Below are 25627 nucleotides of genomic sequence, written 5' to 3'. Positions count from 1 at the left end.
CTTCTGCTTAGTCTCTGAACTTTTCTTCTCCAGTGGTTGCATCTCAGCCTCTCTTCTGTCCTCACTTGTATAGTTCTCTCTGGGCAATTTCAGTGACTCTCAAATTTTGCTACATCTTTTATACTGGTGACTCTCAAAATCTCTAGCCTAGCATCTCTTCCAAGCTGCAGACTGATTAGTGAACATCACCTGCGTCTCTCATGTGTCCCTCAGATTCAACATCTCCATACCCAAGGGCATTCATTATTTTTTCCTTTAAAACTTTGCTCTTACTGCCCACATACCATCAAACATCAAGATCTGCTTAGTTTACCTTCTGCACATCTCTTGAAACTCTTCTCCCTTTTCCATCTTCACTGTCATTGCCTTAGTTCTGGCTCTTGTCCTTTCTCACCTGGACTGTTTCAAGACAATCCTCCTGAGTTTCCCTGCCTGGTCTCTTGTGTTCATCACATCTATCCTCCACACTACTGTATTAAAAAAGACATCTGACTATTCCTCCCCTGCTTGAACATTTTCAGTGGTTTCTCATTGCCTAAAAAGTAAATTTCAAGGTTTTTAGCATTGCATACAAGGACTTCCAACATCTGAGCCCTGCCTGCTTTCTCTCCCCATCCATCACTTCTTACACCCTCTCTTTCTCCATCTTCTGCTTCAATAATCCTGAGATGCTTTTTGTGCCCTTGGTATTTTTATACCTCTGAATAAAAATACCACTCTGTTAGTGTGGATTTGTTGTGGGTCATATCACATCATACTGTGATTAAGTGTTGATGTGTTTTATCTCTCCCACTGGTCCTCCTAGGGCTGGACTGATGTTGTCTTTATCTCTGTGTTCCCAGCACAGCACTCAGCAGATGTTTGTAGACTTGACCCAGTCATCATTTTAGCCCACGTTTATTCAACCTGCCTAGCACAATGCTAGGCATTATGACACATCTGCATATACCTGCTGCTGCCCACCTGAGTTTCTAAGCAGAAGGAAAGTTCTTCCTATCCTCAATCTTTGATTTTTTTGGACCTAGAAGTTTATGCTCTGAGTTAACCCAAATAAGCCAGGTGCAATATTTTTCTTTTTCTTTTTTTTTCCCTCTCTAGTTCCAATTGCTCGTGCTGTACTTGTTGACATGGAACCTAAAGTTATCAATCAAACACTGTCAAAGGCTGCCCACTCTGGCCGATGGAAATATGGCCAGCATTCATGCTTCTGTCAAAAACAAGGTTCTGGAAACAACTGGGCATATGGGTAAGAATAATTCCTCATGATTTTTAGTTTAAATACAGCTGCATAGTTGATTAATAGACAGTATAGTTACAACTGCACAGTTGATATACCAAACACATAATCTTGAAATTGCTGTTTTAAAATGTAGAGTGTGACTTCACCCAGAAGACGCTCATTCTGTCTCGTGTATGTCTATGCGTCAGGTTCAGGTAATGATGAAACCAAGGATCTCTTGCAGCAGCGTTTTCCACTTCTTCATTGTTGTTCTGCCAGCTAACTTATTGTCAATACAATATCTTTGTCTGGCAGGTATTCCAGTTAATAGGAAATATGCCAAGGCAGTAGTATTGCCTAGGGTTCTTTGGAAAATTCCAATGCCTAGGGCTCACTTCCAGAAATTCTGGTTTAATTGGTTTGGGATGAAGTCTGAATGTCGGGATTTTTCAAAGCTTCCCTAGGTGATTCTAATGTGCAGCAGAGTTAGAACCACTGCTTTAGGAGTATTGTTATGAATACTGAATATTATGTTGTACCGTAAACTTGCAGAACTACCTGGTAATTGAAGTCTCCAGCCAAAGGAATGGACTATAAAAGAGAATTTTCTACTCTCAGTAAATTTACTCTCCTAGCAGTCCTATTCACCTGTTAAAAATATTTAACTTGTGTATCTGAAATTTCGTCAATCAGGGTACCTGTACCTTTCATAAGAGTTAGTTCACTTCCATAGGTTTAAAAAGCCTTCGCTATCCTATATCTTTCTCTGCATTCCATCTCTGGTTAAATTGAAAGGTGTTTGTTTCTTTTGCATTGCATAGATACTCTGTTCATGGACCCAGGCATGAAGAATCTATAATGAACCTAATCCAGAAGGAAGTGGAGAAATGTGATTCCTTGAATGGTTTTCTCATCATCATGAGTATGGCCGGAGGCACAGGATCGGGGCTAGGAGCCTTCGTTACACAGAACTTACAAGATCAGTACTCAAACTCTTTGAAAATGAATCAGATTATATGGCCTTATGGAACTGGTGAGGTATGAACATGTCAACTGAAAAATTTATATTTTGTATTCTTTGCAGTTAAATGTAGGTAAAAGATTGATCTCACCCTTTCTTTGGAAATGTGAAGTTACTGTGTCAGGAATGATTATACAATATGGTACTTTCATGTACAATTCATTTAACTTTGCCAAACAAATGAGGTGTCCTTATTCATAAAAATTCCGAAGAAGACAATTGTGCGTCTTCTCTCAGGAACCCATTCCTGGTTCAGTCCCTCTGGCTAAAGCATGTAAAGCAGGGACCTTGGCCTCATCATGCCATTGCCAACCTTCAAAGAATTTTCATTTCTTTCCATTGAAAGGAAATTTCTGTATAGGCCAATTTCCTGTTGATCACCCTAGTAGGAGAAATAAGAGGTGAAATAAGTCAGTATAGGAAATGATGTAGGAAGAAAGTGTGATAGTAATAGTCATCATTTATTGAGCCCTTACTATACACAGGGCACTGTTCTTAAGTGCTTTACTTGCATTCTATCATTAATCCGTACAACTCTAGGAGGCTGGTATAATTATTATCCCCATTTTACAAATGAGGAAACTGAGGCATAGAGAGATTAAATAACTTGTCAAGGATCTTATAGCTAGAAAGTGAAAGAGCCAGGATTTGAACCTAGGCAGGATGCCCTTAGAGTCTACCCTGTTAACCACTGTTCTCTCCTGCCTTTCTTATCTTTGACCTTTTTTTCCTCCAGGTTATTGTTCAGAACTACAACTCCATTTTGACACTTTCTCACTTGTACCGATCTTCAGATGCCCTCCTTATTCATGAGAATGATGCTGTTCATAAGATCTGTGCGAAACTGATGAATATCAAGCAGATCTCCTTCCGTGATATAAACCAAGTCCTCGCACATCAGCTGGGAAGTGTGTTCCAGCCTACTTACTCTGGGGAAGGCTCATTTCACTACAGAAGAAATCCACTAGGTATTTGTCCTCCTGTGTGTGTTATTTGTAGAGAAGTCTGATGTTCTGAAAGCCTGAAAGTTGTTCTGCTATGGCTCTTCCCCTCCGCCTAAAGATATACTCAGGTCTCCCTCATTTCAAAACCCTTGCAGCTTAGCTTTATTGAATTTGTTTCAATATTGCTTCTGTTTTATGTTTTGGTTTTCTGGCTGCGAGGCATCTGGGATCTTAGCTCCCCAACCAGGAATCAAACCCGCACCCCCTGCATTGGAAGGCAAAGTCTTAACCACTGGACCGCTAGGGAAATCCCCTTTTTTTTGTTCTTTAAAAATAACTTTGAGATATAATTCACATACCGTACGACTCACCCATTTAAAGTGTACAATTCAGTGTTTTCTAGCATATTCACAAAGTTGCACAACCATCATTTTCATCACTCCGTAAAGAAATGATTCTTTTTTCAGGTTATTTGTCAAGTGGTGCTTTATCAATTCAAATCATCTAGATGCAAAGGACTCCGTAATCTATACCCCCAGTCCTACTCTCTTTCCCAAATAGTTGCCTATCCCAGTTTTCTTAGTTGCCATCTGCTTCTTCAGATTTAGCATGTTCTGAATGGATTCATCATTTTTTTCCCTGTCTTCACTCCCCAGCCCCCTCTTCCTCAATTCCTGTCACCTGGATTTCTCCCACTGTCTTCATATCTCATCAGTATGCTCAGACCTGTTGGTGCCGTCTCTGCCAGCTGTCTGCATTCTTCCCTACTTCCCTATCTCTCTGATATTGGTTCACTTGGTCAGTATCTCTCAACTAATATTGCATACTCTCCCTGAATACAAAGTTCTCTTCATTCTCCTCTCCCTCTCCCTCTCTCCTTTTTTTTTTTACGAAAACCGAAGCTCACATCTACATGGACATTCCTGGCTTAAGGTGGTCCTTATTCCTGCTTTCCTTCCTGTTGCCTGCTTCTTCCCCCTGCAGTCAATCCATCTTGCACAGTGGCCCCAAATGAGCCTCCCCAGTGCACAGATCTAATCCTGTACTTTACTTAACCCTCATTCTATGGCTCATGCATTACCTGCCAGATTTGTCATAATTCCTTACGCCCTGAATCCTAACTTTCCGCTTTCATCACCTTCTGCCTCCTCTGTATAGATTCCCCACCTACTTTTCATCCTGTCTCCACTTTTTTCTTCAATCTGGTACTTCCCTGCCTTGGTCCCTTTGCTCAGTGTTCCTTCTTCTTAGAAATCACTTCCTCCTTCCCTTCTTCACCTCTACTGAAACCTTACTCTTCCTGTAGGGTCCAATTCAAGTGATAATTTTTCCATAAAGCTTTCCTACTGAGACCTTTACCTAAAGTAACCCTTTTTCTCTGAACTCCTGTGGCATTCTGTATCTCTTTTATGTCACTTAATGTTTTTTGCCTTTATTATTTCTTTAAGTGTGTTTGCTTACCTTTAAAAGTAACACACACACATTTATTCAAGGAGTACAAAAGAATATGCAATCAAAAGTAAGTCTCCCTCTGGCCCCTTCCCAGATGCTGTACCATGTGTTTCCTTAGAGGATCTGTCGTATGCATGTTTTATAGTCCCTACTAATTTGCAGCTTCCTTGGGGACATGTGTCTTGTTAATTTCTCTGCATTCCACAGTACTTACCATATTGCACATCTGTTCATTCAACCAGTATTTATTGGCTTCCTGCTATGCGCCAGGCACTATGCTACATGTTGGGGATCCAGTGGGGAACCAATGCAGACATTGTGTTCACATTAAACAAATAATTACACTAAGAACATATAATTAAAAACTGAGTTAAATGCTCTGAAGGAAAGGAGTACAGATCCAAGAGAACAGGTCACGAAGGAACCAGACTTAGGCTGATGAGGCAATAGAAGGCTGCCCTGAGGAAGTAACACTTGAGCAAAAAGCTGGATGAAGACTTGGAGTTGACTAAGCAAAGGGAGGGAGAAGGGAGTAGCATGTTGGGGGAATAGCATGTGCAAAGACCCTATGGCAGAAGGAAGCATGGCCCTTTAGGAAGAGAGAAATCCAGTGTCATTGGAGCACAGAGAATGGTGTGGGGGATGATTGAAACCTGAGGCTAGAGCGGTGAGCAGGGGCCGACCTTGCAGGTCCTTGTAAGCCATTTAAAGGCCTCCTCATTAATCTAAGAGCAGGGGAAAGCCACTGAAGGATTTTCAGGAGGTCGTTGGCATAATCACCTTTATTTTTGAAAAATCCATTGCCTGTGGAGAGCTGATTGGAGGTTGAGTCTGCAGGCTGGTCCAGTTGTTCTTTGGGGAGATTGTGATGAACTCGGTGAACTGCCCTCAGAAAATCCAAGCCATCAGTTCCATGGGAGCGCTCTTGACTCCCACTACCATGTACAAACTGTAGGGCACTGGGTCCACATTTGCCCTTCACCTTGTGTCACAGTGGGAGAAGTATCCTGCTTCTATCAAAGGCCAGCCTCTCACTTGGGTTCTGGGTCCCATTCCCTTTCTCTTCTCAGGGACTTAATTCCTCACTCATCTCTCATCCTCACATGTCATTAACCCTCTTTCCTGAGCTATTGCCATTACAACTGCTCTCTGGCATCTTTCACACCGAAGAAGCCCTCCCTTGGACATCACCTCTCGTGATTTCCCCACTTATCTGTCATTCTTTAGAACAACTGTCCTCAAAGGGGTCTCCATTCTCCCTGTCCTCATTTCTTCACCATCTATTCACTCTTCAACACACTCTGATCTAGTTTCTCTTCCATCACTTTTCTAAAACTGCTTTTCTTAATAGGTCGCAAGCATGTTCACATCGTCAAATTCAGTGGACCGTTCACTGTCCTTATTTTATCCCAGTAGAATTTGGAATGGCTGATCCCTTGTCTTCCAAGTCTCCTCTTTGTCTTTTGACAGCCCCTCTCCTGATTTCCCTCCTTATCTCAATGACTACTCCTTTTATTCCCTTTTTTTCCCTCCTTTTTTGGCTCCTCCTTTTCCTAAGCTCTAAATGCTGGTCTTGAACCCTCTCCGCAGGTGACTGACCCAGTTCCATGGCTTTAAACACCATTTGTATTCTCCAGCTGGCCAGTTTCTCTCCAACTCTGACCAATTCCCTAAGCTCTAGATTTCTATATCCAGCAACCTTCCCAACATCTATGTGTACACATTCATGGTCGTCCCAAACATAATGTGTCTAAAACAGATCTCTTAGCTTTCCCCCAGAAGAAGCCTGTTTCCTCCTCGATCCTTCAATTGCTCAGTTTTAAAAACTTAGGTCCAGGGAATTGCCTGGTGGTCCAGTGGTTAGGACTCGGCACTTTCACTGCCATGGCCCGGGTTCAGTCCCTGGTTGGGGAAGTAAGATCCCGCAAGCTGTGTAGGAATATGCTATAACAAGAATTCCATAGACTGACCAGCTTATAAACAACACAAGTTTACTTCTCACAGTTCTGGAGGCTGGAAAGTCCAAGATCAAGGCACTAGTAGATTCAGTGCCTGGTGAGGGCCCGCTTCCGGGTTCACAGATGGCCATCTTCTCACTGTGTTCTCACCTGGCACAAGGGATGAGAGACCTCTCTGGGGTCTCTTTTATAGAGACCTCATCTCCCAAAGGCCCAACCTCCTCCTGATGCCATCACCTTGGTGGTAAGGTGATAAATTTTGGGGAACACAAACTGTCAGTCCATAACAGGGTTTGACAAAGTCAAGAATGGTTAAGATGAGAGTAGGTAAACAAGAAAGCTGGGGGGGAAAGCAGATTTTAACAATTAATTTGTGCGTTAGTCCTCAGGAATTATTTGCTGACTGCTGTTTGTTTATGCGTGCTATGCAATAGAATTCAGCTCTAGGTATTTTACAGAAAAGGATTCTTATGTTTAGAGGAAACTCCATTAGCCATAGGATCAATTTGTGCAACATTTTGTAGATGTTTGTGTCAAAATTTGTTCTTAACATTAGGACGTAGGATATGAGTTTGCACTCAACGTTATCATAAAATTTAAATTTCATGTTATGGTAGAAGATTTTTCTTTCTCCTCTAGGTATTTTCTATAAATATATAAAAAATATATAAAATACATAAAATATATGACATTAAAAAGATAAAAATATTTTAAAAACATATAAAATAAGCTCTGAATGTAAAACAAATTAGCCTTTCTCCTTAATTCTGTTTCATTACAAATACAAGGTTCTAAAAATAGGTGTATTTCTGTGTTCAGAAGTTACTAATCCTGTCTTCTTTCCCAGTAAATTTTGATGTTAAGAGGTTCTGATTATTATTTAACCAGATAAAATAAATAAGAGATCTAGGAAAATTTCTAAGGGACTATTTAGTGAACACTGAATGACAATAAAAGCACATTAGCTCTCATGCTTATTTTGTTTTCCTGGGGTTTAGCTAAATATTTCATTCACATTTCCAGTTTCTTAGCTAAAAAATTCTTGTTTCCTTTTGGCAAAGTGTGTTTTTTTCACTCATGCTAAAATAGGTGCCAAAATCAAGCAAATATGTGGTCTTTAATAGACACTGTCTCTGAAATTGTATTTACATTTTGAAATTTAAGCAATTTTGGCCTTGGAGGAGAAAACACATTTGGTTCCCCCAAGCCATCAAATCATGGTTGTGTATGAGTCAGTGGAAACAACGTGGAATTTAAAAATTTAGTTCAGATTTTTTTTTCTTTGCAGGAGACTTAATGGAGAATTTAGTTCCCCATCCAGAATTCAAGATGCTGGGTGTTCGTAACATTCCTCAAATGTCTGAGAATTCACTGGCATACAGCACATTTACTTGGGCTGGCCTCCTCAAGCATTTGAGACAGATGCTCATTTCTAATGCAAAAATGGAAGAAGGTAAAGGGTATTTTAAAAATATGCAGCCCACAAGCTGGGAAAAATGCCTGTACTCGAGTTCTCAATATAAACTGGCTTGATCCAGTTGAAATAATGGTGCCTTCTTCTGACCAGGGAGGCTCCTGCAAAAAACTCACCAGAGCATCCTGGGAGGATTTCTTAATCACTTCACAGTTTCATTTCTCAAAAAAATTTCAAATGAGTGTGACATTTATTTTTATTTTATTTTATTTTTATCAAAGTAATATATGAACATAGTTTTTTTTAAAAAATCAAGTAGTCAGAACTCACTTAAGTGTCTATTTAAATCTGTCCATTGCATTGTATGTAAATTACATCTCAATTTTTTTTTAAAAAGTCAAGTAATTGTCCAGTATGAGTTTATAATGAGGAAGAGAACAGCCTATTCCACACTTCCCCGCAGCCCAGCAGAAACTGCTTTCACTGTTTTGAGATGTTTCTTCTGGAATTTGCCCCCATATTTCTAAATATCTTGCATATTCCACTATTTGTTTTACTTTCCAGGTTTAGATATTATCAGTTGCCTTCCTAGCATGAAGTTGAGAACTGAATCTTCTTACACCCCCTATATACACATCCACACACCTTTCCCTCCCTCCTCCCGGTCTAGTTAAAACATACTTTTTTTTTTTTTTTAAATGAAACAGGGAGTCTATTTTTTTAAAAAATAAATTTATTTATTTATTTATTTTTGGCTGTGTTGGGTCTTCGTTTCTGTGCGAGGGCTTTCTCTAGTTGTGGCAAGCGGGGGCCACTCTTCATCGCGGTGCGTGGGCCTCTCACTGTCGCGGCCTCTCTTGTTGCGGAGCACAGGCTCCAGACGCGCAGGCTCGGTAGTTGCGGCTCACGGGCCTAGTTGCTCCGCGGCATGTGGGATCTTCCCAGACCAGGGCTCGAACCCGTGTCCCCTGCATTAGCAGGCAGACTCTCAACCACTGCGCCACCAGGGAAGCCCCTAAAACATACTTTTGGGTTAGATCAGTTTTCATTGTTTGTGTTATTTTTGCTATGTAAATATTATTCACAGTTGAGCCATGTACTGTATATACAGATTACATTTTATTTCATGTACAGTTTATTTTTTCCCCCTAGAGTTAATAGTTACATTTATTTGGTCGATATTCTTTGTACCTATTACAAATCTACCCCTAAACTTTTCCGTAAAAATGAAACCCTTCTCAGCATGTTCAGACCTCTCAGGTAATCTTATTACTTCCATTATCTGCTTGGAGATGTCCCTTGCGGAGGACTGCACCCTCCTGCTCCAGTCTGCACTGCTTACTCTCCAGGCTTGATACGCAGCCAGCGCTGGCATCTCTGCCTCCTTCTTTATTCTAGCCCGTCTCCTAGATTTCAAATCTTCCTCTTTCTGGGTTAATTCCCTCATATGGATAGTACCCTCCAGGAGCTTCCTAAGAAAGAGTACAGGGAAGGTAAAAATTTTAAGGCTGCAAATGTCATTATCCTACTTTTATATTTGATTGATTGGCCAGGTATAGGATTCGAGGCTGGGAATCATTTTTACTCAGTGTCTTGAAAGCACTGCTCGATATCTTCCAGCCTCCAGTGTTACTGCTGAGAAGTCCCACTTCAATCTTTTTTTTTTTTTTTTTTTAATTATTTATTTATTTATTTATTATTTTTTTGGGCTGTGTTGGGTCTTCGTTTCTGTGCGAGGGCTTTCTCTAGTTGCGGTGAGCGGGGGCCACTCTTCATCGCAGTGCGCGAGCCTCTCACTGTCGTGGTCTCTCCTGTTGGGGAGCACAGGCTCCAGACGCGCAGGCTCAGTAGTTGTGGCTCACGGGTCCAGTTGCTCCGCGGCATGTGGGATCTTCCCAGACCAGGGCTCAAACCCGGGTCCCCTGCATTGGCAGGCAGATTCTCAACCACTGCGCCACCAGGGAAGCCCCCACTTCAATCTTAATTCCTAATCCTGTTTTATTCTCTCTTGTATCTTTTAGGATTTTCTCTTTGTCTCTAGCATTCTGGAATTCCTTAGTGTGGATCTTTCATTTATCTCAGTACAATGCAAACTTTATGAGGGCAGAGATTTTTGTTTTGTTTACTGCTGTATTTTCAGAGCCTCACCGGTTTAGCCTTTCCTGAGCAGAAACCTTCTTCTAGGATGGGGGGGGGGCACTCCCCCTAGTGCAGGAGTGGGGAAGGGTCTGGGGCTCTCACTGCTTCTCATACAGATTTTTAATTAATCCTCCTTTAGAAGCGCCTGGCCTGCTTCCAGGACCTCCACTGTGGGCAGAAATTTCAGTTTTCCCTGGTTGCTAAGTCAGTAACCATTGGTTCATTTGCTTTCCAGCTTCCAAATTTTTGTTGCCATTATTTTCTTTCCATTTTTTCTTGTTTATGCCTTTAAAAAAAATCCCTGTGTTGTTAGTGAGATTTGGGGAGTAAACTGGTATGTTCAGTCTGTCACATTTAACTGGAAGTCACTACTATGTACTATTTTGGGAGCATCTATTTTACCACAAATTACAGTAAGTTAGGTTTCAGTACTATGAAAGTGGATTTCCTCTACATTTACTTGTAGTACCTTACAGATTTTAGATCGTAGTGCCTGAGGTTTGGAGATAAGTAGAAAGTTCACATCTTAAGTAATGCTTCCTGAACTTTTTGGCCACACGACCTGTTTTTCTGGCAAATACCTATTATCAAGGAACACAGTGTTCCTCAGGGTACTGTAAGACGTGGTGCTCTGAGCCCTCTTAGGTCGATGAACCACAGTTTTAGTCATTTTCCCATATGGGAATTTAGAGTGTCACCATTTTTTCACAGTTATAGATGGAGTTTTTAACATTTAAATGTTTTCATATAAATATGAACATACGAATAAATATATTTATGCCACTAACCAGGTTGAAGGATGTAGTTTGAAAACTCTTCATATGTTATCAGAATACTCTATATGAAGATTGACCCCATTAAGATCACCATCAGCAGTGTATCTGCTTCTGCATGTCCTAGCAACAGGAGGAATGAGTGGCCCAAGGGGGAGCAAGGCAGAAGTTACAGTGTCTCTTATGGACTAGCTTTGGAAGTCACATACCATCATTTTGCACCATCCTTTTGGTTGTTAAGGTCAGCCCTATCCCATGGGGAGGGGACCACACAAGGGCCTGAATACCGCGTGGCAAGGATCATTGGAGTTCATCTTGGAGGCTGGCTACCATCCTCTGCCCTCTGTCCCCTAATGAATCATGTCCTCCCATTTGCAGAATGTACTTAACCCTTTCCAAGCACCCCCAGAGTTAGCACATCAGCCTATTAGCACATTCCATTAGCACATCAGCCTAAAGTCCAGAATCTTGTCATCTAAAAGCAGGTGCAGGTGTGGATTTACATTCCTCAGGTGAGATTTCCTGGGTATAGCTCTTTAAGTATGCCCCACCCCCAACAGTCCATGGTGGAACAGGTGTAGTATTTTACTTATTTATTTTAAAGTTTTATTTACAACTTATTTTAAAAATTTATTAATTGATTTATTTTTTCTAGTTTGGATCAGTTTATTCATGTGAGGACTAGAGATTCAAAGTTCTAAGGGTGTATATAAACAGACTTTAAAAAATAAAACTAGCATCACATTATATGTATTTTTTGTTCTGCAACTGTCTTTTCAACATAGTATTTTGTAGCCTTCATTCCAATTCATTCATTTAGACATGCCTTATTCTTTTTAGTAGCTACATAGTTTTCTACCATATAGGAGCCCTAACTTATTATATGCACATAGATTAAAGAGCCAGGTAATTCTATGAAGCTGGTTGTTAAAACTTTCAGTCCATAACCTTCTTCTATTGTCTCCTTCCCAGAGGTAACCGTTTTTCAAAACTCTTTTGCTGTTTCTTTTACTGTTTTTATCAATTGCCATTTACAGATTTTTCAATGATTTAGGTATTACCTATTTACTTCCCACCATGGAGGGTTAGGATTTAGCTTTTTTCTAACACTGGCCCCTAAGCTCTAAAACACCCTCTAGACAGGCTTATCCTTCTGATATGGTAGTGTCATCATCGGGTTAAATCGATACTCAGCTTTACATTATCATGACCAAGTAAATGCTATTCACAGCTGAGCAACAAAGTATCCTGTGATTACTTTTCCCTTCCTGTATAATTTTTTTGTTTTCTTTGGAGTTAATAATTACCTTGTTTTCTTGTTTGCTTAGTTTTTCTATGCACCTGTCAATTATTCAACCCTGTTTCTCTACTTATCTAAATTTTTTCTTGATATACAGGCATACCTTGTTTTATTGCACTTTGCAGATATTGTGTTTTTTAACAAATTGAAGGTCTGTGGCAACCCTGCATTGAGCAAATCTATTGGCGCCATTTTTCCAGCAACATTTGCTCACTTCACGTGTCTGTGTCACATTTTGGTAATCTCGCAATATTTCATACTTTTTCCTTATTATATTTGTTATGGTGATCTGTGATCAGTGATCTTTGATGTTACTATTGCAAAAAGTTGCTACTGCTGAAAGTTCAGATGATGGTTAGCATTTTTTAGCCATAAAGTATTTTTTAATTAAGGTATGTACATTTCTTTTTAGACATAATGTTATTGCACAATTAATAGATTACAGTATAGTGTAAACATGACTTTTATATGCACTGGGAAGCCAAAAATATTTGTGACTCACTTTATTGTGATAATTTACTTTATTGCGGTGGTTGGAACCAAGCACGCAAAATCTCCAAGGTCTGCCTGTATTCAAGTATTCTATCAGTTTCATCCTCTTTAAGAAATCTCCCCTAGAGCCTTCTGACCTGCTTCAATCTAGTTTTTTTGCCCTCTCCAGCCAGTGTACATTTGTCCTTCTGGATATTCTATTTGCCTGTCTGTTGTGTTGGATATTCTGCTCAGAGGGTTTACACAAAGCCCCAGTGATCTGGGGGAAGAGGAGGGAGAGACCATGGTTTTCCTGGTTTTCACTTGACCTCTCTGGTTTTGGTATGTTTCCTGCCCTTACCTCTGCCTGGTGTTCTCCAGACTAGAGTCCTTCAGTCATATCCTCTCCAGAAAGTAAACCTTTAGTTTTCTGCTAGGGTGGGGAAGAGGCAGTCCTCATGATAAACAGACAAGTTTAGCAAGATTCCGTAAGCAGGAGTCAAAGCAAAGGTAGATAGATGTGCTTTACATGGTTGCAAAGCCAGTTTAAGAGCCAGTGACTTAGTGTTTTCATGGATTCCCTTAAGGAATGCCACACCACCTACTTTCTGGAGGCACAGAGCACAATAATGTGAAAACACATAGGCATCATTAATGCTGAATCAAAGAGTGATAAAATCACTGAATGTGAAAAAGTTTTAGGAAAACCTTAACCAAGTTATTTTGTTACATATATATTTTTATATATGCTCAAGAATGATATATGATTTTTAAAAATATAAACCTAATTTACTCTAAAAGAACTCTTCAATAAGTGTAAAATTTAATAATCTAAGTGAATAATTTTTTTTCTAATCAGTGGTGACTTGGATGGAAGGAAATATAATATTGTGGGTTTATACCCCTTTTTTGTTACATGGATTGTAAATATTTTTGTCCATCACTTTTGTCTTTTGTATGGTATTTTTCACTATATGGAAATTTTACATTTTTATGTGAGCAAACCTGTAAATCTTCCTTTATAGATTCTGAGCCTTGCCCACCCCAAAGATATAAAAATATTCTCTATTATTTCCTAGTATTTTCATAGTTTTATATTTAATATTTAAATTTTAACCCATCTGGGATTTATTTTTTTTATTTTTATTTATTTATTTATTTATTGGCTGTGCCGCGCAGCATGTGGGATCTTAGTTCCCCGACCAGGGATCAAACGTGCCCCCTGCAGTGGAAGCGTGGAGTATTAACCGCTGGACCGCCAGGGAAGTCCCTATTTTTGTTTTAATAAATTTATTTATTTTATTTATTTATTTTTGGCTGCATTGGGTCTTAGTTGCTGCACGCGGGCTTTCTCTACTTGCGGCGAGCAGGGGCTACTCTTTGTTGCGGTGCGCCGGCTTCTCACTGCGGTGGCTTCTCTTGTTGTGGAGCATGGGCTCTAGGCACGTGGGCTTCAGTAGTTGTGGCACACGGGCTTAGTTGCTCCGCGGCATGTGGGATCTTCCCGGACCAGGGCTCGAATCCGTGTCCCCTGCATTTGCAGGCAGATTCTTAACCACTGTGCCACCAGGGAAGTCCCTTGATCATGTATTTTTTATTACTTCCCTTTCCATTTTAAAATTTATTTGCTTAAGTTTTCCTTTTTCATTTTTTGAACACCAGTTTTTTAAGGGCCCAACTTTGGATTGGCTTTCTTTTTTTATTTTTGAAACTTTTAGATAAGAGTTGATTACCTTTTGTTTCTCAGTAATATAGAGTGATAAATTATCTAACAAGTACAGCTTTGACAGCATCTCATGAATTTTTTAATAGTTTTACTGATGTATAATTTATATACCATATACTTCACCTATTATAAGAATAAAATTCAGTGATTTTTTTTTTTTTAGTAAATTTACAGTGTTGTGCAACCATTATCACAATCCAGTTTTAGAACCTTTCCATCACTCCAAAAAGTTCCCTTGTGTCTATTTGCAGTCAAGCTCCATATATGTATTTTTTTTTAGCCATGCTGCACAGCTTATGGGATCTCAGTTCCCAGACCAGGGACTGAAACCGGGCAATGGCAGTGAAAGCCCAGAATGCTAACCACTAGGGCACCAGGGAACTCCCGTCAATATCCATATTTATTTCTAGCCCTAAGCTACCATTGGTATGTTTTCTGTCTTTATTAGTTTTGCCTATTTTGGACGTTTCATATAAATGGAACTATACAATATATAGTCTTTTGTGTCTGACTTTTTCCACTTAACATAGTGTTTTTGAGGTTGGTCTATGTTGTAGTATTTATCAGTAGTTGAGTCTTTTGTATTGCCAAATAGTATTCCATTGAATGGATAATACCACACTATATTTATATGTCCAACAGTTGATGGACATTTAGATTGTTTTCACTTTGTGGCTATTATGAATAATGCTGCTATGAACATTTGTGTACAAGTCCTTGTGTAGACACGTTTTCAATCTCTTGGGTAGATACCTAGTAGTGGCATTGCTGGGTCAAAGGATAAGTTTATGTTTAACCTTTTAAAAAACTGCTAAACACTTTTCCAAAGTGGCTGCACCATTTTACATGCCTGCAAGCAGTTTAAGAGGATTTCAGTTTTTCCACATCCTTGCCAACATCTGATATTGTTAGTTTTTTTTGATTATAGCTATTCTAGAAGGTGTGAATTTGTGTCTCCTTGTGGTTTCAATTTGCATTTTCCTAACGACAATGATGTTGAGCATCTTTTCATGTGCTTATTAGCCATTTGTTTATCTTCTTTGGTGAAATGTCTGTTGAAACATCTTTCCAATTTTTAAGTTGGCTTGTTTGTCTTATTATTATCAGTGAGTTCAGTATGCCAATATTTTTGATTTGTTCTCTTTCTATTTTTTGCTGAAAATCAATGTGTTGCTGCACACTGAAAATTTTCCCTATCCTATGTATCATTTAAGAGTATTTTCTTGATATTTCCCTATGACTAGTCAATTTTCTTTTTTTTATACATGTATTCATTTTATTTATTTATTACTTTTGGCTGCGTTGGGTCTTCGTTGCTGTGCGCAGGCTTTCTCTAGTTGCAGCGAGTGGGGGCTACTCTTCGTTGCAGTGCGCAGGCTCTAGGCACGTGGGCTTCAGTAGTTGTGGCATGTGGTCTCAGTAGTCGTGGCTACGGGCTCTAGAGCACAGGCTCAGTAGTTGTGGCTCGTGGGCTTCAGTAGTTGTGGCTTGTGGGCTCGGTAGTTGTGGCTCGCGGGCCCTAGAGCGCAGGCTCAGTAGTTGTGGCGCACGGGCTTAGTTGCTCCGCGGCATGTGGGATCTTCCCGGACCAGGGATCAAACCTGTTTCCCCTGCATTGGCAGGCAGATTCTCAACCACTGCGCCACCAGGGAAGCCCTCAATTTTCAATCCTATTTTTGCTTTGTGTTTCTACATCCCTTAACGTTTTTGTATGTATTTTGTTTATTTGTTCATAGAGACATACAGAATGAAGTTCAGTCTTTCTAGGTGGATAGTTCCATGAATTTTGACACACTGAAACGGTGTAACCACCACCACAATTGAGACAGAGTATTTCCATGTTCCAAAAAGTTCCGTCACACCCCTTTGTAGACAGTCTCTTTCCTCCACTCCAAGCCCCTAGCAACTATTGATCTGAATTTTATTCCTATGGTTTTGCCTTTTCCAGAACGTCCTGTAAATGGAATCAAACAGGATGTAATCTTTTGAGTCAAGCTTGCTTCACTTAGCATCAGGCTTCTGATATTGATCCACATTGTTACGTGTGTCAGAAGTTACTTTCTTTTTACTGCGTCGTAGAATTCCATCCTTTGCACCTACCACCGTCCTTTAATATTCGATGAAGAATATTTCATGCCTTTCTCAGGACTGAGTAGTTTGAATCACTTTAGGTCAACCAGATAAGAATGTTTACATTTTTAGAAGAACCCCACCCTGCCACAATTTTTACTTATAAAATGGAAATTTATATAAAATACACATACCATAGTACATTTTTCTCTTCTTGTCAAGGTGATTTGTAAAATCTCTTGCTCTTCTTTTTCTTTTGGTAGGTATTGATTGGCAGGTATGGCCTCCTTTATCAGGACTTCCTACGCTTGGTAAAATGTCTCTCAACAAGGAGTTTCATTTTAACACTTCCATTGCTAACTTGGTCATCCTTCGTGGGAAAGATGTACATAGTGCGGAGCTGGGTAAGCAAAGTTAAGGTGAAAATTAAGATGTACATTTTGCACATGTACATGGTACGCATGGTAAAAAAAAAAAAAAAAAAGAAGAAAAGAGAAAGAAAAAAAAGAAGTCCCTGAATTTGTTTTTAAAGAAAGGAAAATAGGGCTTCCCTGGTGGTGCAGTGGTTGAGAATCTGCCTGCCAATGCAGGGGACATGGGTTCGAGCCCTGGTCTGGGAAGATCCCACATGCCGCGGAGCAACTGGGCCCGTGAGCCACAATTACTGAGCCTGCGTGCCTGGAGCCTGTGCTCCGCAACAAGAGAGGCCGCGATAGTGAGAAGCCCGTGCAACGCGATGAAGAGTGGCCCCCGCTTGCCACAACTAGAGAAAGCCCTCTCACAGAAACGAAGACCCAACACAGCCAAAAATAAATTAATTAAAAAAACAAAAACAAAAAACACAAACACACACATGCACATGCACATACACACACACACACAAAAGGAAAATAATAACTCTGTATTTTAGTAACAAAATGTAACCATTGTATCAGTAAGTGTGTGACTGGATACCAAAATAGATGTGGTGTAAACAAGAGGACAAGTTTAATTCTTTCTTCCTGAATCTGGTTGATCTGTCATCCTCACTTTGTGGCTTTGTCCTTAGTGCAAGACATCTGTTTGAACTTCAGCCATCAAATCACATAGGAATAAGCAAAGAAAGCCAGGCCTGGTCCTCCTAGGGTCACACACCACACTTCTGTTTATATCCCTTCGACTGGGACTGAATCATGTGCCACATCTAGCTGCAGGGGTGGCTATGAGCACAGTTAAAATTTGGTGGTTCTGCTACTAAAGAAGAAGGGGAGAACAGGTATTGCAGGACAACTAATGGTCTCTGTGACAAGCATTGGTACAACATTTTCAGGAGGTTGAAAGAGCAGTACTCTTCTTAGCTTTCTTTGTGTTTCTATGGCAAGTCTCTGGGATTATATTATCCTTGTCTGATGATTCCAGCAGCATCCAATTGGCTGCTTCTAGCTTTGATATAAAGAAAATCAATCTCATCCCTGTAATACCTCTTAAATAAAAAACTAGTAATAATTAAAAAGAGATCATTTCAAGTCAATCAGATGGTGTACTTTCTTCATATTCTTCATTTTAGATTTTAAAATGAGAAAATTAATAAAAGGATATATAAAGTAATCTAACCTCCAAAAATTTACCCACAGCAAATGATGCAGGTACACAGAGGTGTTCTTGCAAAGATATTCATTGCAACATCTTTCACACTAACAGAAATGTGGGAACAACCTAAATGCCCAACAGTAGGAAATATGTTAAAGAAATTATGGTATATTCATAGAAGCTTTTTAAAATATGAGTGATATTTACTGACACAGAAAAGAGGTTGACAACATATTGGTGAATGAAAAATGCATATTACATAAGGGCGTGTATGTAAAATTATAGTACAAAAGAGGGTCAGCAGACTGTTCATAGTCTGTCTCTGGGTTGGTAGCATTTCAGCTGTTGAGTTGACTTTTAAATTTTCTTCTTAATACTTTTCTGAATGGTGTGAATTTTTTTTTTATGATGAATATGGATCATTTATCCGAAAGCAATATAAAGCTAGTTTCAAAGAGCAAAACAAAAGATTTCTGGTGAAATGGATACGAAAATATCTGTTTATTAATTTGTTTCAAAAACTAACGATTTATGATGTAAACAGTGTCTTGTTATTTTACCCTAGGAGCATTTAAAGATCCAGCTCTCTATACTTCCTGGTTAGAGCCTGTTCATGCTTTCAGTGTGTGGAAAACCCAGCGAGCCTTTAGCAAATATGAGAAGTCTGCAGCGTTGGTCAGCAATAGCCAGTTCTTAGTAAAACCACTTGATATGATTGTGGGCAAAGCATGGAATATGTTTGCTTCAAAGTAAGTAAAAAATAAATCTACAAACCTTTCCTAACCTTCAGCAGATAATATAATGTTAAAACACTAGGCAGGATCTGGAGTGTCTTAGTCTGTTTGGGCTGATATAACAAATATAGCATAGACTGGGTAGCTTATAAACCACAGAAATTTCTCGCATTTCTGGAGGCTAGCATGTCCAAGATCAAGGTACTGGCAGATTCGATGTCCAGTGAAGACCAACTTCCTGGTTCATAGGTGGTGTCTTTTTGCTGTGTCCTCAAATGGCAGAGGGGCAAAGGAGCTTTCATGGGCCTCTAATGGCATTCATGAGGGCTCCACTGTCATGACCTAATCACATCCCAAAGGGCTTACCTCCTAATATCATCACCTTGGGAGTTAGGATTTCAACATATGAATTTTGGGGGAACACAAACATTCAATCAATAGCATGGAGTAAGCACTTTGTAGGTATGAAACTTTGGGCACATTACTTCAGGTTTCATTTCCTTTTCTGTACAATGGATCCAAAAGAGAGGATATATGTGGTGAGGATTAAATGAGATGATAATGTAAAAAACACCTAGTACAGTGCGTGACTAGTAAATGCTCAATAATTGTTCCATAGTATTATTGTTGTTGTTGACTAAACGAGTAGTTTCTTTTTTTAAAATATTTATTTATTTGGTTGCACCAGGTCTTAGTTGTGACTCCAGGGCTCCTTTAGTTGCAGCTTGCTGGCTTCTTAGTTGCAGCACTTGGGCTCCTTAGTTGCGGCAGGTGGGCTCCTTAGTTGTGGCTCACCAGCTCCTTAGTTGCGGCACGCAGGCTCCTTAGTTGTGGCATGGGAACTCTTAGTTGCAGCATGCATGTGGCATCTAGTTCCCTGAGCAGGGATCGAACCCAGGCCCCCTGCTTCGAGAGCATGGAGTCTCATCCAATGCGCCACCAGGGAAGTCCCTAAATGAGTAGTTTCTAAATGAAATGAAAGTAAAGTAGAAATTTCACTATAAGGCAAGGACAATAAGACAGCTTTCCAAAATAAGATCCTTGAGAATGGAAGAGATCCCGATCTTGCTCAGTAAGAAATATTGCAAGTTCAACTCCACTTGGTACTAAGAAATGTCTACTTGATTACCAAGAAATGTGTTATCCGGTTCCCTGACCTCTGCCACAATTACTTAATGTTAAAGCAGAATTCCTCAAATGATTGGGTAAGCCTGTACTTTGATTAGCTAGGATTCCCAAGGGCCCCCCCATCCTGCACATGGCCATTCCATAAACTCCTGCTCCTCAGGACTGTGAACTCTGTGTCCTTTTTCGGTATAGTTCTCATCCCACTCTCATTAAATGGTAGCAGCTATCAATTTAGTTCATGTCTGCCCTTGATATTCTTTTTAACATGATTTCTCCTGCCTCAGAACATTTTGGGGGATTGGAGGTATGAAGAGGATCACCTGGCATTAGTGAAAATTAAGTGTTGTCTGAAAAACACTTGGGAGGCTTCACTTCATTCCTAGAGCTGGATCAATGTGTTTCTACAGTTTCACGCGTTAGATAAAACTTCTCAGGCACTTCTTAAGAGTTTATATTGAACACAGTCATCTCCTGTAGGGTGTTGAATATGTGCTGGGTAGACAGCCAAATCTGAACATGCTTCTTTTTCCTATGTGCTGCTGCTTTTTTTTTGGCCATGCCGTGCGGCTTGCAGGATCTTAGTTCCCCGACCAGGGATTGAACCCGAGCCCTGGCTGTGAAAGCACCAAGTCCTAACCACGGGACTGCCAGGGAATTCCCCTCCTATGTGCTTCTTATTGTCACTCTCTTGGACACTAAATAGACAGGGAGCTTGACACAAACTGAGAGTTTGCTAACCTTTGTAGTAAACATTGAAGCAATGGTAAGACTTTTAAGAGAGTCTGCCATCTTCAAATGTTCATGAGCTAGGAAAGGTCTATTTATTATTTGATTTTGAGTTATTCGTTTGCCTGAGATTTTTATTTCATATTTTCTATTTCTTTCACCAGAGCCTACATTCATCAGTACACAAAATTTGGAATTGAAGAAGAGGATTTTTTGGACAGTTTCACATTGTTAGAACAGGTTATTGCTAGTTACTGCAACCTCGGATTTTGAACAAAGGGGGAAAATTACCTTACGTCATCTTTGGACTAAAATACTTGGAATACTACTTTCTCCGTAAGGTTTTTCAAATTCCTATCTGCTAATGTAACAAGGTTGAATGCTGATTCCTTCTTCATACTATAGCCACAGAAAAGGAGAAAAACCTTTCATGTTTTCAATGAAAACATCTACTTGAAATTTTCCTTTGTGAGAAAAAATATTGGTACTTCTTTAAAGAACTTTGGGAATACTTTGCTGAGATGTTAGAACTCTAGAACTATCAGAAAGGGAAACTTCCCTCTTTATTCCAAAAAGCATTCACTAAATATGAGCTAAACTTTCATAGCACAATTTTAAGCTAAGAAATTGCAATTCCCTATTTAAATATATTCATCTTTGAAGTGAATGTTTTGAACCATAAGAGGGAGCTGTTGTCAAAAGCTACAGGGTGAACATCTATTTTTGAATATTTTATTCTAAAACGGTAAGATTTTCCACTTTAAGCAGCTATTTAAAAATAAATGTCAGGACTTTGTTAATAAATGTGTATCATGCTTAAATACAAAAGTAAATAAGCAAATGTTTACTTTGTTTGCTGTTCTTAAATTTTCTGGGCATCAGAAAATTGGATTTTTCTTTTAGATCTTAGAATGCCAGAGCAGAAACTGATTTTATTCAACCGGTGCTTTAAAATTACTTACAGGTATTTAGCTGGTGTGGAAGATGGTTATATTCTTTTCAGTAAAAGGGGTAAAAGAGCTTTCACCAAAATTTCACTAAGTTAAGTTGAGAAAATTATCACCAAGGAAATAGTGTCCTAGATGAAATTGACACATACAGATGTTGGTTTCATTCAGAAGGACAGAACACATTTGGAAGTTGGCAACTGAGTTTGAGGGGAATGGTGTAGTTCAATAAAACACATCACATGCAGTGTATTAACAAATATAAAATGGCAAACAAATAGGAACATTTTGCCCTTTCTGCCAAATCTACCAGTGGTTTCTTCCTTTTCTTTCCATATGGAAATGATTACCTTTTTGCTGTTTTTCTTATCAACTGTTGCTATGATTTAAAATACTGAACCATATCTTATTTCTAAGGAATGTAAAAAGTGGTCTGTTCAACTGCTAAAAGGCACACCCACTGCTGTATTTTGTTAAGCCAAGAATACTAGAAAATAATGAGATCGTAATTTTTACAAAATAAAGTTAAAAGTAATAGTTTAGCATTGCAGAGATCCAAAGACTGAAACAATTTCCCGAACTAAACCAGCATTAATGAAGATCTGTAACCGAATTACCTCACTAGGGGGTAGGCTGATTCTGAGGAACTTTGCTACAAGTTAAGCTTAAAGAAAGTTGTAAGTTGAAATCATTTTATATTTGAGAAAAGCATGCATGAGGTACCAAATGGGACGAATATATTTCTAATTTGGCAACTCATGGAATCAATGGCAGGTGACTATTGGAAGAAAACTCCAATTAGACAGAGCCGTGGGTTCATTCACTTATGTGAGTTGACCCTTTCTTATGCACAATATTGTTTAATGCACAACTGCATTATTTGGTATGTGTGGATACCTAAATATTTGCAAAATTGTTTTAAATGTTTACATTGAAATTTTTTTCTTGTCTATTTGGAATAATATAAAAATTTTTGCTATTAGAGTTGTGATAACTTAAAAATTAACACAAAGAAGTTGATGCCAAAGCTTCAAAATAAGGGGTGGCATTGGAAATGTACTTTGATTTGTGTGGAGATAATGGCCAATCAGCCAGGACAACATTAGAATCATAACTTCCTGGGCATAGAGAGCCAAAAGCTTTGAACATGTAATTTCTTAGATTACTGGGTAACTGGCGTACTATGTGTCACTCAGACATTATCCCACACAGCCAAGATGCACCCCTATAGGCAGTGAGTACAGTATAAATTCAAACTGTTTCTTATTTTCAAACCTTTTCGCTCTCCCCCATTTGTGCTTTTCTTAAGAGCTCTTTAAGCGGTAGAACCTGTTTCTTCCCATTCATTCCCTCTTGCTTCTAGCTTTGAGTACTCACCCCGGAACCCCTCACCACTACTATTCAGTCAGCCAACAATCCCTTTCTCCTTTCTTTAACCTGTCACTTAGAACTCAGTGTGTGCCCATGATTCACTGTTCTCAGTCCATTCATTCATTCAACCAGTATCTATTCACTGCCAGGCACTGAACAAATGCTAAGTATATGGGGATCAATAACACAAAGTCTAAATGAAGAAGCTTACAGTGTACTTAAGTTTCTTTCCATGCCTGGTGCTACGATTCTAGCTTCCTAATTACTTCTTATTATCTGGCCCATGTCCATGTTCAGTTTTTTTTTTTTTTTTTTTTTTACAGTAAAGATGTGGTACAAGGTAAAGAACCGTGAACTGGGACCTCTAGTCTAGGCTTTAAATTTGTCTGAAGCCTCTTCACTGGCTCTGTAGACTTGACTGTGCAGTGTACATACCAGTGATTCTTCTCCTGACCACCGTGTTTATCACACTTGCATTCCTGTCCAAAATTTTGTTTTAAAACATGCTCCATATGTTCCCATCCCGCTATTCTCTCCGCATGAGCTCAAGGTTTGGCAGTCAACCCTTCCTTGTTCTTCCACCTATCTTCCAAATATGGCTTTGCCCACTAACTTGTCATTTTTGCAAGTAATCAGTTATTTAATTTAAGAGATATTTGCTCATCTGTATCAATCACATTGTTTCCTATGGGTTTTAGGAATGTGAGCTAAAAAATCTGGCTTTATATTTTTAACTAAATAACTTCCTACTCCTACACTCTGAAATGTCTCAGACGATGAAATGTCAACCTTATTAATAAATGGAATCCCATTTCCACTAGCAGGAATGTTAAGATAAACAATGTAAATATTTTAAGTTTCTGGAGAACGCAGTGTTGGGTCAGTGTTGCAGAAGATATGGCGTTCAAGGGAGAAGAGGGAAAAGAGAGAAAATCCTAATCATTTAGACTCCAGGGAGCCAGTGAAGCAGGGGAAGAGATGAAAAGGAAGGTCAGGGGAACTGATCATGATCCCAAAGAACTGCTAATAGCTTACAAGCATTTAAAAAAAAAAAAAAAAAAAAACTTGATGGTTTTTGAATTATGGACTTTACCTAATGATAAAAAATCTAAGAATAGCTTACAAGAATAGCATGAAAAGAAACAAGAAGCTAAATTACATGTCGCTTAGCAAATAATTCTGTGTTACCTGAATTTCTCTCCTTTGCCAATGATGGAGCCAATACAATGGATACTTTTACGGCTCTCTTGTCGTATGAATTTAATTATTTACGTGGTAAGTACACAGAAATTCAAAGATTTTTGTCCAATCTTTTTGTCCAATATTGGCTGTCCAATAAGGTAGCCATTAGCCACATGTGCTTAGTAAGTGTAAAATACACACTGGATTTTGAAGATAATACGAATAAAATAATGTAAAATATTAATATCTTAAATTGTGGAAATGATATTTTGGACATAATAAGTTAAATGACTTATTCAAATTGGTATAATACCTGTTTTTTTACATTTTAAAGTATAGCTACTAAAATTTTAAAAATTAGATATATGGCTTGCATGATATTTCTATTGGACAGAGCTATTCTAGACATTTGAGGAGCAAAATCCCAGGAATTGTAGAAACTGGAGTTGAACAAAGCTTGTCCTTACTAGGTGAGAGTTCATGGGAACATGACAGTAAGAAACATGACATGAGGCAGAAAGATGGAAGTTTTCCTTTTTTAAAAAAAGGGCCTTAAAAAAAAAAAAAAAAGGGCCTTGCTTAAGCTCAGCTCATGTGAACAGTATGAAAGAGGCAGGGTATGAGCTTAATTCCACAAACATCCATTGAACACCTGCAAGGAAAGACACTGTGCAAAGATGGGGAAATAAAAGAATGAGGTAAACCTGGCCCCTGCCCTTTAGGAGTTCACCATTTGGTATATTCCTTGCTGCAGATCATACGCCTGGCTCATGTAGAGACTCTCTGTTTACTGAACAGATTAATATAAATGTCTGAAAAACTATGGAAGAGACGTAAAACTGCAAAACTACAGACACACAATAAAGCCTATTAAAGGTCCCATATTACCAACAGATCTCACAACTATTAGATGAAACTAAGGACCTGGAAATATAATTAAAAATATTTTGTTTCTGAAGTCATCTTATATAATTAAGAGCCACTTAAGGCAATATAAATTCAAACCGTATATTAAAAGAGAGTGTACAACTGCCTTTGTTTGCAAGTCCTTTGCCTAAAATCTAAATTCCTTGTTCTGGAATTCTAAGCCTTCTAATGTTTGGCCATTCCCCCTCTCCCACCATTTCCTTTCTGTGTACTGTAGCAGCCAAAGCTGACAGAAATGGGTGTTAAATGTGGTTATGAGAAACACATAGATTCGTCTACATGGTTATGTTTGATTTTGTTCAGTAAGGACAGAGGTGGAGCTATCACTGACCTGAAGATACAGATGAGAGACACGCCCCAATGATCCTGCCTGCCCCAGCTCTGCCCCCACTGCTAGGGTCCCAAGACCAAGAAGAATGGGAAGCTCAGAACATTTTTGAGCAGGACTCAAAGGACACATGCTAGATTTCATAGTAATTTCTTTGGGGTAATATCTTAGGGGATTTCCTTCTTTTTTATATTATGCATTTCTTTGGCTTGCATTTTTTTTTTTTTT

The 25627-nt window shown here is 39.1% G+C and overlaps 2 protein-coding genes and 1 long non-coding RNA gene across 9 annotated transcripts in view; 1 reads left to right on the top strand and 2 right to left on the bottom strand.

Moving 5' to 3' along the window:
• TUBD1 (tubulin delta 1) overlaps window positions 1-25627 on the top strand; it is a 28333-nt gene that overhangs the window by 1746 nt on the left and 960 nt on the right. For 4 of the 7 annotated variants that reach the window (XM_082372060.1, XM_082372063.1, XM_082372058.1 and 1 more), the window contains 7 exons: window positions 1099-1246; window positions 2041-2257; window positions 2977-3208; window positions 7883-8047; window positions 16751-16891; window positions 18622-18805; window positions 20809-21491. In XM_082372060.1, coding sequence (XP_082228186.1) covers window positions 1099-1246; window positions 2041-2257; window positions 2977-3208; window positions 7883-8047; window positions 16751-16891; window positions 18622-18805; window positions 20809-20917 — 1196 coding nt within the window. In that variant the 3' untranslated portion in view covers window positions 20918-21491. Of the gene's footprint in view, window positions 1-1098; window positions 1247-2040; window positions 2258-2976; window positions 3209-7882; window positions 8048-16750; window positions 16892-18621; window positions 18806-20808; window positions 21492-25627 lie in introns of those variants that run through there. The other 3 variants (XR_014238438.1, XM_082372062.1, XM_082372061.1) reach the window with 3 other exon arrangements.
• Window positions 8724-16777, bottom strand: LOC309618432. The gene is made up of 2 exons (XR_014238472.1): window positions 16682-16777; window positions 8724-9023 (listed from the first exon to the last, which is right to left on the bottom strand). It is a non-coding gene; the product is annotated as an uncharacterized lncRNA (long non-coding RNA).
• VMP1 (vacuole membrane protein 1) overlaps window positions 18832-25627 on the bottom strand; it is a 140046-nt gene continuing 133250 nt past the window's right edge. The window contains exon 11 of the mRNA XM_082372066.1: window positions 18832-19756. Within this exon, the coding sequence (XP_082228192.1) occupies window positions 19660-19756 (97 nt within the window). The 3' untranslated portion in view covers window positions 18832-19659. The remainder of the gene's footprint in view (window positions 19757-25627) is intronic.

Source organism: Balaenoptera borealis (genome assembly GCF_965194805.1).
Source record: "Balaenoptera borealis genome assembly, chromosome: 20".
Classification (NCBI taxonomy): domain Eukaryota; kingdom Metazoa; phylum Chordata; class Mammalia; order Artiodactyla; family Balaenopteridae; genus Balaenoptera; species Balaenoptera borealis.
This window is presented reverse-complemented; position numbering and strand designations above follow the sequence as displayed.